At 35.6% G+C, this 18,145-nt stretch overlaps 1 protein-coding gene across 2 annotated transcripts in view; it reads left to right on the top strand.

Moving 5' to 3' along the window:
* Window positions 1-17,865, top strand: part of LOC125675431 (adhesion G-protein coupled receptor G2-like) — a 30,897-nt gene extending 13,032 nt beyond the window's left edge. Inside the window, exons 6-27 of one of the 2 annotated variants that reach the window (XM_048913077.2) lie at window positions 1,041-1,112; window positions 1,423-1,580; window positions 1,823-1,914; window positions 3,725-3,905; window positions 4,933-5,039; window positions 6,770-6,849; window positions 6,943-7,100; window positions 8,049-8,172; window positions 8,925-9,088; window positions 9,805-10,036; window positions 10,396-10,567; window positions 11,021-11,164; window positions 11,423-11,578; window positions 11,700-11,726; window positions 12,218-12,367; window positions 12,759-12,886; window positions 13,114-13,237; window positions 13,524-13,668; window positions 13,767-13,842; window positions 14,080-14,468; window positions 15,926-16,003; window positions 16,702-17,865. In XM_048913077.2, the coding sequence (XP_048769034.2) occupies window positions 1,041-1,112; window positions 1,423-1,580; window positions 1,823-1,914; window positions 3,725-3,905; window positions 4,933-5,039; window positions 6,770-6,849; window positions 6,943-7,100; window positions 8,049-8,172; window positions 8,925-9,088; window positions 9,805-10,036; window positions 10,396-10,567; window positions 11,021-11,164; window positions 11,423-11,578; window positions 11,700-11,726; window positions 12,218-12,367; window positions 12,759-12,886; window positions 13,114-13,237; window positions 13,524-13,668; window positions 13,767-13,842; window positions 14,080-14,468; window positions 15,926-16,003; window positions 16,702-16,742 (2,998 nt within the window). In that variant the 3' untranslated portion in view covers window positions 16,743-17,865. The remainder of the gene's footprint in view (window positions 1-1,040; window positions 1,113-1,422; window positions 1,581-1,822; window positions 1,915-3,724; window positions 3,906-4,932; window positions 5,040-6,769; window positions 6,850-6,942; window positions 7,101-8,048; window positions 8,173-8,924; window positions 9,089-9,804; window positions 10,037-10,395; window positions 10,568-11,020; window positions 11,165-11,422; window positions 11,579-11,699; window positions 11,727-12,217; window positions 12,368-12,758; window positions 12,887-13,113; window positions 13,238-13,523; window positions 13,669-13,766; window positions 13,843-14,079; window positions 14,469-15,925; window positions 16,004-16,701) is intronic. The other variant, XM_048913078.2, reaches the window with a different exon arrangement.
* Window positions 17,866-18,145: the final 280 nt, after the last annotated feature.

Here is an 18,145-nt window from a genome sequence, read left to right on the forward strand (position 1 = left end):
TCTTGAAACCTGCACATTCAAAACTATGTGACTGATTGTTAGCTGACCTGTTTTTATATTCATAGGAAGCAGAATTTATTCAAAAACTTCTACGTGAGAAGAAAAAATCTCTCGCTGTGACCTTCAATTCGACTTTTAGATATATCGATGACGTTTTGTCTATTAACAATGATAGCTTTCATTCATATGTCGATTTGATATATCCCTGTGAGCTGGAAATAAAGGACACCACAGAGTCGTCCACTTCTGCTTCATACTTAGATATTTTATTGAAAGTAGACATTAACGGCAAACTAACAACTCAACTGTATGACAAACGGGATGATTTCAGCTTCTCCATCGTCAACTTCCCACATTTATGTAGCAATATTCCATTATCACCTGCATATGGTGTTTATATATCTCAACTGATTCGATATGCAAGAGCTTGTTCTGGGTATAGTCAGTTTTTAAATCGAGGTAAGCTACTGACAAACAAGTTGATGGTACAGGGATTTCAACAATCTCGATTGAAGTAAGCATTTCGCAAATTCTATGGTCGTTATAACGATCTAGTTCGTCAATACAATCTCGCATTGGGTCAAATGCTGTCTGACGTGTTTCATACCGATTGTTAAGCCGTTCTTGGTACACTGATTTTGACTGCGGATAACTCCGTTTACCTGATCAGGATATGGGGCTCACGGCGGGTGTGACCGGTCAACAGGGGATGCTTACTCCTCCTAGGCACCTGATCCCACCTCTGGTGTGTCCAGGGGTCCGTGTTTGCCCAACTATCTATTTTGTATTGCTTGTAGGAGTTATGAGATTGATCACTGTTCGTTATCTTCACCTTGCTGTTCACGTTATTTTCTTAACATTTTATGGAACGTAAATAACACATATCTATAGTCGGGTGTTAAACATGCGTATTTCTCTCGTCCATGTTTCATCATAATTTTGTGTCAATCTTATAGAGTATTGTAACTCATACTTTCAGTGGAATACCATGTCATGCTATAGTGATATTCAGACATTCAATCTATATACGTATCTTACAGTGATCTCAGTTTCAATCGCATCAGCTACATCGCAGGAGAAGCGTTTTACTCCCTCCATAATTTAAAGATCTTGTAAGTATTGTGTTTTAGTACCAATGGTTTCTTTGACTGAAGCAGTACTAGTGACATAGTATACTGAGTTAGCACTTGATTACTATGCTATGAATCAACTTGAATTCGTGGCTATGTTTCATCCACATTAGCATATTTTCAAATGTATACAGCTTACTGGCCATGTTTACATGCCTTTTGCAAAAAGAAGTGATATTGGACTTGTAATATCTCCCTAAATAATCATTTGTACGTGAGTAATAGTATGCTTACAGTACTGTGACGCAGTGGATAATAATCAGGTTGTACATAAAATGATTCGGATTTTCAGAAATCTTGAAGGCAATCCACTTCACTGCAACTGTGAAATGAAGAGGTTTAAAGATTGGGCGTTCTTAAGAACGGGGCAGGTGACATTGCTGGAGGCTAAATGTGCCAACAAAAAGAACCTGCCTCTCTTTGATATCACAGATTTTGGCTTATGTACAGGTGAGAAAACGATACATGTAGCACGTGGGATATTGACTTGAGAGCAATTACAATATAGTAATTACAAATGAAATGATTAATGATGCAATAAAAAACGCAGACAATGTTCGTTATTACCCAAAATCTTGAAGAAAATAACTTATACACAGCACTCGTTAAGTAACACTTGTTAAGTAACTGATTAAATCTACAGAAGTGAAAGTAGTAATAAGTTTACATTCATATAATGTTATCAATTTTAGATTCCACTTTGTTCCGGAGTCATAGTTGTAACTTGTGTAGCGGAGCATTTTCCCACAATGACTGTGTATCTCAAACGTGTACAACAAAGCAGGTAACAACTATAAATCTGAGAGTGTGTAATCTATAATCACTGTGTGAATATGGTCTTTGAGAACGAAATGCATCATCCCAATGTGTCAGTCGGAACTACTCCTCCACTGAGTCCGAAAATGAAATATTCTTTGTCCTTTAGGCTCACCTGATTAGCTTTGTAGATTACATTTTGTAAGATGTAAAACACTGACATTCAACAGGCCGTCCACTTCGCCGCAACTGTGAACAGGGATGTTTAGTTTTTCATATATGATATATTGTTTTGTAGATTCCCGACACTGTCACTTCATTACACAACGTCACCATTTTATTACACAACGCCACCACTTTATTACACAATGCCATCATTTTATTACACAATGACACCACTTTATTACACAATGCCACCACTTTATTACACAATGTCACCACTTTATTACACAATGTCACCATTTTATTACACAACGCCACCATTTTATTACACAATGCCACCACTTTATTGCACAATGTCACCATTTTATTACACAACGCCACCATTTTATTACACAATGCCACCACTTTATTACACAATGCCACCACTTTATTACACAATGCCAACATTTTATTACACAATGCCACCACTTTATTACACAATGCCACCACTGTATTACACAATGCCACTACTTTATTACACAATGTCACCATTTTATTACACAACGCCACCACTTTATTACAAATTTACCGCTTTATTACACAAAATCACCATTTTATTACACAATGCCAACATTTTATTACACAATGCCACCACTTTATTACACAATGCCAACATTTTATTACACAATGCCACCACTTTATTACACAAATTCATCACTTTATTACATACATTTACCATTTTATTACACAAACTTGCCTTTAATTACACAGACTCGCCATTTTATTACATAAATCCGCCATTTTATTACACAACCCTACCATTTTATTACATAACCCGCCACTTTATTACACAACCCCGCCATTTCATTACACAACCTCGCCATTGTATTAAACAAACCCGCCATTTTATTCCACAATGCCACCATTTCATTACACAACCCTACCATTTTATTACACAACCCCACCACTTTATTACACAACCCCGCCATTTTATTACACAACCCCGCCACTTTATTACACAACCCCACCATTTTATTAAACAAAGCCGCCATTTTATTCCACAACGCCACCATTTCATTAAACAACTCCACCATTTTTATATTCACTTTAATGTATTCTACACTTCTTTATTCACGACGATTTTGATAGGTATGTTATTTCTCTTTATCATTCCGCACGGTTTGTATTATTTGTCTTATAGTTGCTACTTTTTAGTTATATGAGATAAAATTTAAAACTAAGAGGACCCTGTGATTACACGTATCCTTTAGTTCTCCTTCATGACGATTTTGATGAGGTGTTGTTTGTCAATGATGTGTTATAAGTTTACTAAAGGATGGGTATTTTACACCCAGATTTACCTGCTTGATCATCTGATAATTATCCCAGATATCCATTTAGCTTAACCATTTCGTACACACTACACTAACTTAAAAGATAAGAATATCACTTTAATTTGTATACAGAATGGATTGTATAATAAAGGTCTCTTGTGTTTCTACATACTTTGTGGGATAATCAGTTTTCGTGTTGATTCAATTCTCCTCCATTTCAATAGATGTACTCGTAACAAAATATTGAAAAAATATCCCAACATATCATGCCTCAAAAATAAGCTAATGACTCACAGAAAATGCGGTAGTAATGGGGTCCGGATACATATTATGTCATTTCTTTCAACCATTATCTCGTTGTAGACATGCTTCTCGCAAATCGACTTTTCAACTAGCAAGGTCTTCATCAACAAAGGCTGTACTACGGACCAAGATTGTGCGCATCGAGAAAAACAAAACATCCACTCTTGTTACAATGGAGAGGGTGCGCGGACATGCTATTTTTGTTGCCTTGGTGACAAATGTAATGATGCTAAACGTGGTCGTAAGTTTTTTTTTCTTTATTAGTATAACTCTTCATGTTTATCTTATTATGTTTATAACTCACGTCTGTCCAACCGTATGTCCGTCTGTCCAACCGTATGTCCGTCTGTATGTCAAATTGAAATCAGTGTTTAAGTGGGTCTTTTTGTGCCTTTTGGCAAATGCAAACCAAACTTGTTTATATCTTTTAATGCTCCTACAACTCATTGCCCGGATATTGCGTTTATTCTGCACACTCTTACACTCTGTACTTCAACAACTCAATAACCGGATAATTCTGTAGAATTGTGATTATTTTTCCCTTCGTCTTTCCTCAATGTTTAGTAATATCTATTATATACAACTTTTCCTCTGTATGTATTATATTTTGACTTTTTGTAACCAGGTAGTTAGCTAACATACCTGAAGGGTTATCTTGCTGCCCAACTCCATTCAGAATTGAATATAATGTTGCTTTAAAATGACGCTGGTTATGGTCAGTGTTACGAAATGCATCCTTATGCGTTCTTCTCTAGTGTATGTACATTGTGTTTTGGTTTGGGTCTGCTTTCCCCTACAGTATTAGTAAGGATCTGCTTCATACTGTAGTATTTTGCTAGGATATAATTCATACTGTAGTATTTTGTTAGGATATAATTCCTGCTGTACTTTTTGTTAGGAATAATTCCTGCTGTAGTATTTTGCTAGGATATAATTCGTGCTGTAGTATTTTCCTAGGATACAATTCCTGCTGTAGTATTTTTGTTACGATCGTCTTCCCGTTTTTGTATTTTTGTGAGGGTCTATTTTCTACAAAATTGAAAGTTTCTTAGAATCCGCTACCTTTTGTAGCATTTTCGCTAGAATCTTCCTCCTTCTATGAAATGTTTGTTAAGATCTGCTTCTTTCTACATACCAAAATCCAGGGTATCTGTGTTTTTCATTCATCACCTATTCCTCTAATAGACCATCATCACTATGTGTTTTTTTTAATCATATAATTACAATGTAGTGTAGAAAAAAGTATGCAGTATGTTGTTTATTTTTAGGAAGGACAAAAGAAGTACATTTTTACATTCCTGTTACGATGGTGGAACCAGCAGATCCTTATCTTTCTCAGGATTATAACAACACTGTTGAAGCATCCCTGAACAACGTAAGTTGTGGGCCCTTAATCTAAGACAGTAACCGTAGTGTTTTAACGAATCCAGATGCGCTAAAAGTTGAAGTCTTAATTCTTAATTGAATGATTGGTGATTGCATGAATTGTGCATTTGTAGGTATAGATGTATGTCATTTGTTTGTACTCTTAATTCGAATTTGCTCCGCCAGGTTTTGATCTTGTCTAAGGATGGCGAACCAACTTTGAGTTATTGTTTACTTATGTATAAATGCACTGAAAATGCTTTAATCGGAATAAATATACCCTATTTTGCATTATGAAATACTGTTACTGTCTTACGAAAATAGTGTTGTAATTCATCATAAATATATTTTATAAAACTAATAAACTATGTGTATTTGTTTATTGCATAACTATGAAAAATATTTTTTACAATTACCCCAACATCTGGCTGCCAGAAACATAACTTTTTACCCTTTTTTCAATGTTCGCAAATCGGATATCGTCACGGTGAAAGATCTAAAGATTTTGAGTCATAAGATCCCTTATCGATATTTCCTGCTACGCTCTATAAGAAATTGAAACTTGCTATTTCTTTCTTTCATTTTCATTTTTTGCAAGGACCCTATAGTACATGTAACATCGGGATTTTTTTTTTCAATCAGAAGTACATTTGTACTAAATTGCGCTGAGCGCGTGCATTCATACATTAATATGACATTTCTTTGGAAATATGAAGCAGGTGGAATGCTAGTATTTTTGTGCCAGCAGGTTTGATTGTACAGTCCATTAAACACGTGATAAAATGAGAAATTGATACTACACCATATACATTAATGGGGAGACGAGATTTTCTTTGAGTCCTTTCCTGTAAGGTTGGGGCTGGGCTGATCTACAGATTATATATATATATATATATATATATATATATATATATATATATATATATCGGCTAGTTCTATGGTTAACGGAAATGGCTGCAAGATGAAATTATCATAAAACCCCATATAACACCTTTTTTGAGCGCGTTGCCATACTCAAACTCCATGCTCTAAATCATACTCATAATCAAACGTGGAGGTTATAAAACCTTTTAAAATCATTTTCATGCTAAAACGTAGTATATGCTCAAGTTTTTTTTTCGGGTATGCTTGGAGCTTGCCCAGAATTGTACTCAAAACAAACATTGCCGTGTTTGAGTATGAGTGCGGTAAAAGTTTTATAGCCTCCAGGCCTGACTACATTAGCCCCCAATTTTATATCTCATCGGAATATGCAGAACGGTAGACATGTTTTCAAAGTCAGCCCATAGGTGGCGGTTATCCGGAAATACGAAAGTATAAATCCAATTAGTAACAAATAAGAGCTGCAACTATGATTAGTATTTGAATTACCAAACGTTACTTTAGCATATTCACTATCAAAGTTAAAGTGAGAAAACTGTTGCATATAATACAAAAGTTTATTCTTCATTGGATGTTCATTAATCCTACTACACTGTGATATAGGGGCATCTGTCCGATTTATTCATAGTTTAAAATTAATTTCGAAGAAATATATATATCTATAAACTGATTTACATAATGATACATATAAGGTATCTAAGAAAAATATTTTTAGGTGGAAAAAAAAATTAGATGAAAAAATAACTTATCCACGATGCATAGTTTAAGCATAGGAAATCACAGTTTTGCACGAGTATGTAAGAATGCATAACAGCCAATAATTGTTGTATTTTGCATATATATTCCATTTCATTTTAGATGAGGTATAAAGTTCTATCCAATTTTCATTCAAGCAATTGCTCATTTTCCCAAAATGACATCTCCGTACAGCATGTAGGGTAGGTGCACAACTAATCATACCCAAAACATGTCTTTGTCGTGTCCAAAACTAACTCAGGGTGAGACAACTCATTTCAATACAATATTTACAGGCCACCCCAATTTACGATTTATTTCAACGCCATCTGCACGACATTGAAAGAGTACAAGAATGAGGAGATAAAGAACACACTGGAGAGTTATCTGAAGACCCTGTCCTCAACCTCGGGATTTCGACAGCGCCTCCTCAGAACTGACATCTTCTACAGAGGTACGTGTCTGGGAACGTCTGTCGTCTTGTGTCAGATCTCGTCAACATCTTCTACAGAGAGAATGTTGTCGTCTTATATCGGGTCTCCTGTCGACATCTTTTCCAGCGGTACATGTTTAGTGAATTTTAAGATCTCCGTGCAGAATCGACGATTTCCCTTCTTGTTTGATATTCACTTTTATAAAATGAACATATAATGAAAACGTGATCTAGGAAAATTCATGTTCATCTGAATATTTTGGCCATACACAAGTACACTCAAACGATTTATCAGCAGGTTCGGGAAGAAACAGTGGTATTTTAATTGTTATATCTCATTAAATACTAATGATCATTTTAAACCGTTAATGTGGTTTTACATTTCTACATGTTCCGTCCGGCTCCATTTATATGCAAAATAGCCTTCTTAGTTGTCATTTCAAACTCACTGCATAAGTTTTATCCATCATAGATGTAACTATAAGTATACAAGTATGTGTAACGTATCAAAAACTGCATGCATGAAGTGTTTTATTATGGGGGATACTTTTTTGGAAATAAGCACCCATCTGAACTTGTATAGCGATTGATGTTGGTAATAAAATGCTATATTTAGACAGTTCCTTATAAAGAATATGAATAGCATCACGGTCAACAATATAAAAAAAAATATGGGTGCGTAGTCGGGGTCAATAACACGCTTGTCCTCCAACATATTTTAAAGCGGTGTCACAGGTTTTGTCTCTATTTCAAGAAAATGAAAGATTATTTTGCATATTTGGCTATTTGTTTAAAAATTGAAATAATGTCTCCATAGTGATTTGTTTATCACAATATTAATACTTATCTTTAATCAATAGATATAGGGTCAAATGAGACGCACCCTAACTGAATGTAATGTTTTATTATTTTTAAATGATTTTCCATATCCCAGTTGAATGTGACACATTTATGTTCTCACTGTACAAGATGTAGGTATCTGTGAGGCTGAAGAAGCGACGAACTATGACATCCGTGGTATTTGGCCAGCAACACAATATGGGCAGACAGCGCAGATCTATTGTGCAGAAAATTTACTTGCTAAACGTCTGTGGTGAGTTTTTCTTTACATTTCAATTGTGGTACGTCTTAGTCGTGTTACATTTCAATCGTGTACGTTTCAATCATGATGGATTTCAGTCGTGGTATATTCTATCATTTCACATCATTAGCATTACTGGTGTAACACATGACGAGTTGAAGGCAATCTCTACCCAGAGTAATCGTTCCTTATACTCAGATGTATGTGAGAGCAAGAAACGACAACTCTGGATAGAGATTGAGTTGAAGGGATAGCTAGCATGCAATATTTGTCCCGTAACTCTGCAAGGAAGAGGTTGACAAATTAACATTAGTAACTAGACTGAGATATCACAGAGGCTGTTGACCTGAAATGCATATATTGTATTGGCTTGTCAGGCATATATTATATTGACATGATATTCATACTATATTTTGATATACATTTATGTATTCATATATCATATTGACCTGATACGTATATATCATATTGACCTGATACGTATATATCATATTGACCTGATATGTATATTTTATATTGACCTGATATGTATATTTTACATTGACCTGATATGTGTATATTATATTGACCTGATATGTATATTTTATATTGACCTGATATGTATATATCATATTGACCTGATATGTGTATAGTATATTGACCTGATATGTATATAGTATATTGACCTGATATGTATATTTTATATTTACCTGATATCTATATATTATATTGAGACCTGATATGTATATCTTATATTGACCTGATATCAATATATAATATTGCAGCACGGTAAACGGTTGGGATGCGGAACCTTTATGTCCTATAACACTCGGTCAAACAAGCACCACGAGCACCACCAGAACCACTGTTACAACTTCCCCAACCACCACCGTCCCCACTACCACTCTGCCCTCGTTAGAAGAGCTCTCAACCCTCACCGTGGATGATAGTGAGTAACAGGCCTACAATGTCTCAAGTTTAAACCGGAAGTGAATTTCTCTAACGAAGCAATAACCACAAGATTTCTATTACTTACCCCAAAATTACATCTCTACAACTTCGCAAGGTTAAATCAGGAAGTGAATTTCTCTAACGAAGCAACAACCACAAGATTTCTATTACATGCCCCAAAATTTCATCTCTACAATTTCGCAAGGTTAAATCAGGAAGTTAATTTCTCTAATGAAGCAAACAACCACAAGATATCTATCACATGCCGTAAAATTACACCTCTACAATGTCTCAAATTTAAATCAGGAAGTGAATTTCTCCAACGAAACAACAACCACAAGATTTCTATTACATGCCCCAAAATTTCATCTCAACAATTTCGCAAGGTTAAATCAGGAAGTGAATTTCTCTAATGAAGCAACAAACACTTGTCAAGATATTTATCATATGTCGCAACATTCCATCTCGTACTGATCCGAAAAGAAAACAAAGGAAGAAGGGCATGTACGAAGTTAATTTAGTGGTATTATGGCATTTTGATCTTCTAGTAAATAAATCAACATTAACCTGCTCGTCAGCAGGTAATTTGTGTTTCACTTCTACACGACTTTAACATTTTGATGGTTTCAAGAGGAACACGAAATAAAATTAGTCACCAGTGTCTCTTAGATCCATTTTTATTAATCTTTTCTTTTTTTTTTTTTTTTTTTTTAGACTCGGCAGATCAGATAGCCGAACAACTTTACAAACAAACAGAAGATGCTTCTAGATTTACGGATAGAGACATAAATATGACAGTTTCTCTGCTGGAGGATCTGGAGAAACTGCAAAGCACGTTCACGGCCGAGCAGAGAGAGAAGAATATTGTAGGGGTCATCAGCCACCTCCTGAACGCTGCTGATAGCCAGTTCAGTCTTGCGGAACGAGAATTTAAATCTGCAAGCAGGTACGGAGGATAGGGCGGAACATTTATTACATACATTACGTGTTCAATCTTTGAATCTAAAGATATATCGTAATATTTCTCCATCTATTTACATTTCTGAGAATACATTTAGTGTCCTTTGATTATCAAAAAGTCGGTTCTGGTTGACAGCAGTTAAATAACTTATATTGAGGATGACTACTGCAGAATTAATACATGTCTTCTTTAAAGCACAACATACAAAAACAAAAATCAGAAATGAATTTCTTGTGTATATTATATCGTATAACTAACGGAATAAATATATATATTTGAGTGCATACAAATGATTTTTTTTCACTATAAATTTCTTGCGAACATGAAAAACATTATTTTTACAGATTGCTTAGCTCTATTCAGACATTATCAACATCTACCAGCCTAGCAAAGGGAGATTTTAAAGAAATTGGTTCGAACGTTGGAATTATTGCCACGCCTACCAACAAAGCAAATTTCAACGGAATCGTTCTAGCCACTTCAGCTCACCCGAGCAGCGATCTGGACGACTCTAATGTAACCAGAACTTATCAAGTTCTCTACTTCAAACTTTTTCAAATGAAATAGCAAATGCAGTCATTGCATACGGTATAAAATTCCAGAATTCCTAATACCCAAGCTGTACATAGCCGAGAATGCACATAATATACCTTATTCGTCATACTCTTTATATGTAATATACGGTATAGCGGATTTCTCATTAGGTCTAATTTGGCGAATTACTGGCTCAAAGGTATGCAAGTGATTTTAGCGGAATAAATTTTGGAGGACAAGGAAGAGTTATCTCATTTGCAAATACTGAAGTGGCAATTGGGGAAAGTTAGCTAACCGCTAAAATAAGTTACAATGTATCACCCCCGAGGGAAAAACCCGGTTTACGGTATACATCAAAGGTATTACGTTATATGTTGCATTAATTAATTAATTAATTAATGTTGTATTAATTTACTGGCATTCTCTGACCCACAGCTAATTCTACGAAAGGACGGAAACATCCCCAGAAATTCGTCCTCCTGGATCCACCTTCCTAGTCAGCTGATGTCTGAACTTCCGGTTTCCTCTCAGCCATCAAGAGTAACTCTAGCGGCCTTCAAAAACGACCGATTATTTAGGGTACATTTTGTTCAATCGATATGTATAGCCATTTTGACGTATTAATTCAACAATATTTACATTTTCAATGTATTTGCCATTGATATCTGTATCAATTGTAATGATAGGCAGTAACCATTTCCCCATGAATGCGTTGCGTTTGTGAAGAAATGCGCGTATGAATCTTGATAAATATAGTACACTATGTTTATTTTATGATTAGAAATTCGGACAGAAATGAAGTAGAATGTAAATATGTCTGTTTTGTTTCTTGTCTAGGCTATACGGTCAACATCTAAAGCAGATCCTGATGATGATGACGACATAATACTTAAACGTCAGTCGAATAGCATCATCCTGTCTGCGCAGATCCCCAGTGTGGAGGTCGATGGTCTGGGCACGCCCATAGAAATGCGATTCCAGCAGAACATTAAGGTATGTTACAAAACTATGTGTTTACAGAATGGAAAAAAATATCTAGATTACTGAAAAATATATCTCATGTACCTACATCTAATTGATTGTTGTTTAATTGTGAAATTTATTTTGTATAAAGGCCCGAAACGAGATTACGGATGCAGCGGTAACATTCATAGCATTACCTTTTCAACTACTCACCACCTTTTCTTTTCACAGAGTTTTCTAAAAATAAGCATTAAGCTTCTCCCTCTTTTTCTAGTAGTTTGTTTTCTATCACTTTTACTTTATTTCTCTACTGTAGAATTTAACGCATCTGTTGACTGTAGAGTTTAACACATCTGTTGACTTTCTGTGTGGCGTATATCTCTAATATGGCTTTTTTAAAACTCACATCTGATTATCTCCAATAGAATAATTTAATATTTGACTTACAAACTACCACTATCGGCATCAATGCAATTTATTTATGCTTTGATATACAACTATATATTTATCATATTGATATATAGTATATTATATCCAATGTTGTTAAGATTTTCTACAAATATTAGTAAATAGGAATGAATTTATATTGATGATATAGCTAAGAATTTTTTTTTTCATTTATATACGCATTGAATCTAAATTGACCAACAGAACCTTGTATGTTTCTAGACTGCAGAGAACGCCACGTGTGGATATTTCATTGAAACGGGACCCAACAAAGGTCACTGGTCAAGTAAAGGTTGCGTGGTCAAAGATCACGTGCGCGGGGAATACACAGAGTGTCAGTGTGACCATCTGACCAATTTTGCCCTGTTGATGGTAGGCATTAAAGCAATTAATAGTGTCTTAGTATATGTTATATACATGTAATTTCCGTCACGTCTGTAACAGTTTATCCTGCCCCTGGCAATTCTAACTTAACCTAGAAACTCTTCAACAGAAATGTAAATAATATGATTTTTCGCCCATGATTGACAATTTTATGCATTGTGTACTGTCTGTTTTATTTTCTGGTTATTCAGTCATTATCAAATGTTTAACATTTGTCACCTTACATGACGAATTGCCTTAATAACATTAGTTAGATATCTGGTAAATTTTCCGATTCACGGATCTGTATGTCCACGATACAACAATATTAAATCCCGGTCACGACAATTGACCACGATGAAGATGGAGATTGTGACAGCCTTGATTGTATTCTCCACAGGATGTGTACGGTGTGGGGGGAGACATCAGCGAGGCCAATAGAATAGCCCTGACCTACCTGTCGTACCTGGGATGTGGAATCTCGCTCCTCGGTCTAATTCTCACCCTGATTACCTATTTCATGTTCAGGTACTGAGTACGATATATTCCATAGAGGGGTGTATATAAAGCTTCGTTTTTTATGTCAGGTTTTCTTCAATGGTGAAGTATCCACGAGGGGAAAAGTCTCGAGAGGGACGTTAAACAATATACAATCAAACATTCTTATCTTGATAACTAGAGTAGTTTTGACAAAACAGTGATTATTCATCATTTCTTTTTGCGTGTTGTAATCGTAGATACTTTTTTTACTTTAGAAAACTACGCAGTCATAATCCAGCCAAGATTTTGATCAATCTGTGTATTGCAATTTCCGCCACTGACCTGATATTTCTGGCCGGTCAACAGGAGTACGCTCTAAACAGTGTAGTAGGCTGCAAGGTAACCCCAACGAGCTTGTTATCTTTCATTTCAAAATGACTAATATAGGAAGAAGTAAAATTGGTTGTTACGTAATATCAACAGGGTGTTATCATTAATGTCAAAATGGCTAATAGATGTCAAAGCAAAGAAAAATATGCTACAATCTAGCCCAAACTGAGTGTTATGACTAAATGAGATGAAGTAGAATTGACTACAAAGCAACTGCCCAAAACACAAAAGTTAGGGGGAAATCTTGCAATGTGTTGTTCACGATTTGAGATTAGGAATGTGCTTCTTTTCGCAGATTGTGGCTGCCTTACTCCATTTCTTCTTACTGTCGGCCATGTGTTGGATGCTTGTGGAGGCTTATTATATGTACATCGCTCTCATCCAAGTTTTCAATTCATACATATCATATTTCCTGTTGAAAAGTGTCACTGTTGGATGGGGTGAGTATATGATCGTATACATAACACTACTCCAAATTCACATATCTCTTTAACGCCTAATTGATTCTCTACTCATTTCAAATTTGTTATACATTAAGGTATACCCTTGGTCATTGTTGCAATAACTCTAGGAGTGAACACAACCGATAATTATGGAAACCAAAGAGGAGGAATGTAAGTTTTGCAATTTAGAATCATAAATCACTAAAAGAATACAACGTAGTTTTGAAAGTTGCACCATACGGTCAAACTGTCCCACCGCTGGTGTTACCATGGGTCCGTGTTTGTCCAGCTCTTTATTTTGTATTCTTGTAGGGCCTATGTGATGTATAACTTTTAGTTATCTTCACCTTTCAAACTGTGCATATTGAGTTTCACTCAAGACAATCTGATGAGATTTTCTCTTTCCAGATGTTGGCTGAATCCGATTCCATTTTACGCATCGTTTCTCGCTCCAGTGGCTTTGATCATCATAATAAATTTCATTGTGTTCATCATGGTTCTCCGCCAACTTATGGGAGCCGCGACGAAAAATATTGACAAAAGTGACAGAAGCAAAACCTCTTCACGTCTGCGCGGAGCCGTGACTTTAGTTATTATGTTGGGACTCACTTGGGTGTTTGCCATTTTGGCCATCGATGGAGGGGCACCAGTTTTTCAGTATCTATTTACGATATTCAACTCTCTACAGGGATTGTTCATCTTTGTTTTTCACTGTTTGCTTAAAACGGACGCTCAGAAGGCGTGGAAGAGGACTTGCTGTGCTGGAGACAAAGACCTAGACTCCAAGACGTCTAAAGGTGCAGCATCATGTTATAGTACTCATAACGATACAATGTACAGACAGACGGACGGACCGACAGACATTTCCATCCACAATATTTTCAAGAGCATCTTAATTACGTCAGTTTGCAATGCTGCGAGCTGATCAACGAACGCAGTAGATGTTTTCTTTTCATTCTCTATCTAGCTTTCTTCATTCTGTTTGCTAGCTTTCGACATAATTCACATTATTGAAATCAATTCCTCGACTAGCATTTAAGAAACTCAAAAAGACATTTTTGAATATAGAACTGAATTATTATAAAGGAAGTGTGATACAGTTCTATTGTATGTGTACATAGATGACAAACGCCCAGAGATACCTATAGGTAAATCTACGTACTAAATAAATTAACCCAAGCACGAGTTTATGTTTCCATCACGGGGAATTCAGGGGTGTGCAAAGAGAATTGAGGGGTATGTAGGAGGATTTCAGCTATGCAAAGGGGAAATGTGGGGTATGCAAATGGGAAATATGGGGTGTGCAAAGGGGAAAATGGGGTATGCAATGCGGAAATATGGGGTGTGTAAAGGGAAAAATGGGGTATGCAAAGGGGAAATATGGGTTGTGCAAAGGAGAAAATGGGGTATGCAAAGGGGACATATGGGTTGTGCAAAGTGGAAAATGGGGTATGCAAAGCGGAAATATGGGGTGTACAAAGGGGAAAATGGGGTATTCAAAGGGGACATATGGGTTGTGCAAAGTGGAAAATGGGGTATGAAAAGGGGAAATATTGAGTGTGCAAAGGGGAAAATGAGATGTGCCAGGAAACGCATTGTGATGATCCGTTACTATATTTATTATTTCCGTATAGTTGTTCTATAACTATGAAATAAAACAGTTATATTACTTTTCCTTGGTGAATTTCGATGCAATTTCCTGTTTCATTGACCAGATAATTACAATTGCTGCTATTAGACTATTTCTTAAAGGTACGATAAAATCGTTAACTTAATGATGCTATCTGATTTTTATCATAGATAGACCGTAAAACGTTTTTTCTCAATTAGTCAGTTAAATTAACTTTTGATGAATACATTTCTCGTCCTGTCACCACATATCAACCTCAGCTTACGAATCATGTAACATAGTATGAAAGAAATGCTAAAGTTTGTTTTACAATAAAGATAAATGATTATCGTCTTGTAATTACAAAACCAAACCGTACGTAGGAGTGTTTGTGTGTAACACCAAACTCTCTTAAAACTTCGTGTTTACGCCGCTTTGTGTCAATCAACCAGCACTTTATTCACGTAATTTGTTCTGAACATTCGCACTAGTTTTATTTCTAATATAATGTTTAACTAATTCTGATTTTATATACAAATTTATGTAAAACTGAAATAAATGGACATTGACATTTTCATGTTTATGCAATTCTAATACGAGTATATCAATGATCATTGATTTATTACTTTTATATTATTTCCACAGGCTATTCCAGCAACGGACAGGACATGTCGAAATCCACTGTCTCCTTCTCCGACATTAAAACTGACATCAAACAGAGAGGTAAGCTGACAAGGTCTTTATATGTCTGCTATATTGATTCGGTAATCAATTGATCTACTATTCTTAGTTTAACATTAAATGAATGTTGACATTGGAGTCACGTACCGGTGTTTTGGGGGGAAGATCATAAGTACTCTAAATTCTAATGCACACCAAATGTGATATCTCGTTTAAGCAGAAGATCCAACCATTTCTGTGCCAGTCAATTATAGTCCCACGTTGTCCTATTACACTTTTGATGATTAAAAAACAATTTCCAAACCTTTTTGCGATGGTACCTGCAATGCCCGTGGGAGATCCGGCTTAGAATAGGTCCTCAGTACCCCTTGCTTGTCATAAGAAGCGACTAAATGGGGAGGTCCTTGGGATGAGACCGCAAAAAAACCGAGGCCTCGTGTCACAGCAGGTGTGGCATGATAAAGATCCCGCCCTGCTCAAAGGCCGAAAGTGCCGAATATAGGCCTAAATTTTGCATACAGTCCCTCCCCAGCAATGGTGGCATCTCCTTATGAGTGAAATATTTTCGAGTGGGATGTTAAATGACATACAATTGATTAATCCAAGGGCAAATAAAACAAAATACGGACTCATAAAAGTGTTTTGCAGAGCATTGATTTGCTTGCATCGTATCAAGATTTTCAAATTCTTTTTGAAATGCGTTTAAAGTAAGTATTAATTTCTGAAATCATATTTTACAGAGAAATCAACAAACGGCGTTTCCGGAAAATACCGTGTCTGAGGACACCCATCATATTCTGGATCACGTGATCGACACCTATAATATTCCGTGATTGAGCGAAAATCAAACATCAGATCATGGAGGATTTCTTTGATTGTTAGGAGCTATTGTTATCACGAATCTGCTTAAAAAACCAATGAAGAATCATACGTTTCTGACAGGAAATAATAACCGCTTTCTTTAACAGTCATGACACAGTGTACATGGAGATATTCAATAAAATAACACATGGTATGTTCAATGCACATGTAGGTATTCGATGAATACGCAATTTCCTAGTTGCCCAATAGTTATTTCCCTTTGTTAACTCTTACGCACGGCGAGGCGCAAAATGTGTTGTCGTATTTACGCGGTGTGTACAAATGCTTATCGCTGCGTTCATGTATTGCCTAAAGGATGGTTAACAGACATCATGCAACCACCCGAATTGCTGGGACACACATATTTCGTAAGGTTAAGAGTATTACATAATAAAATAGATCAAACAAAAATCTATAATCACATCTTTCTTCCATTAAAGTATCACTCGAGTAGGGGAGGGAATAAATAATATCATTTTTAATTTAGTTACCAAATTCAAACAAATTGTTCTTGGTGTTATCAGTTTAGTGTATACCAAGGGCTGATATAAACAAATTTTATGCTTTCATACCTTTTATCCTTATTTATGTAGCTAGTATATACCGTGTGTATACATCTTGCACGCAGTAAAGCGTTCAACAGAATACTAAACGTACCTCCATAACGAAAGAGCTATTATCTCGGAAATTGCGTATTGAACTAACACATGCTATATTTTATATTTGTAATAACCGAAGAGATAGCCTGTAGAGAATGTTAAGCATACTTCCCCTGTACAACAAATGATGAAAGTTGTGAAAACGAATACTCATTAATCTTTATTCTTACATATATCTAAAAATACATGTACGTGTTAATGCAGTATTTCTACTCCGGCAATGATAATTAATGTTCATATGTATATATCAATTTTGTGACATGTTCATGATTATAATACTTCAAAACATTTACGTTATGTCCATGAAGATTAAATTTCATATTGCATGTGAACTCACAAGTACATTTCTTCATCAATTCATTGTAAATATAATCATTCACGAAAGACTCTGTTTTGTTGTGAGTTTTTTTTATGACATGGACTTTCCCAAAGAAGTTAAAGTATGCAAAAGAACGATAACTCTAATTTTAATTTAAGTAAACCCCATGTTCTTTGATATCACGAAATATTTTTACGTGGAACAGACGTTTCCATGTATTTGCACATCAGACTTATATTTATACGTTAATGACTATTGTGATCGTGGCGTGTGAAGCCAGTATTGCGCCTCACTGTTGCGTATAGACGCTTAATTGATAATCTCACATTCTCAAACAAATATGGA

The sequence above is a fragment of the Ostrea edulis genome, chromosome 3 (genome assembly GCF_947568905.1).
Source record: "Ostrea edulis chromosome 3, xbOstEdul1.1, whole genome shotgun sequence".
Lineage (NCBI taxonomy): Eukaryota > Metazoa > Mollusca > Bivalvia > Ostreida > Ostreidae > Ostrea > Ostrea edulis.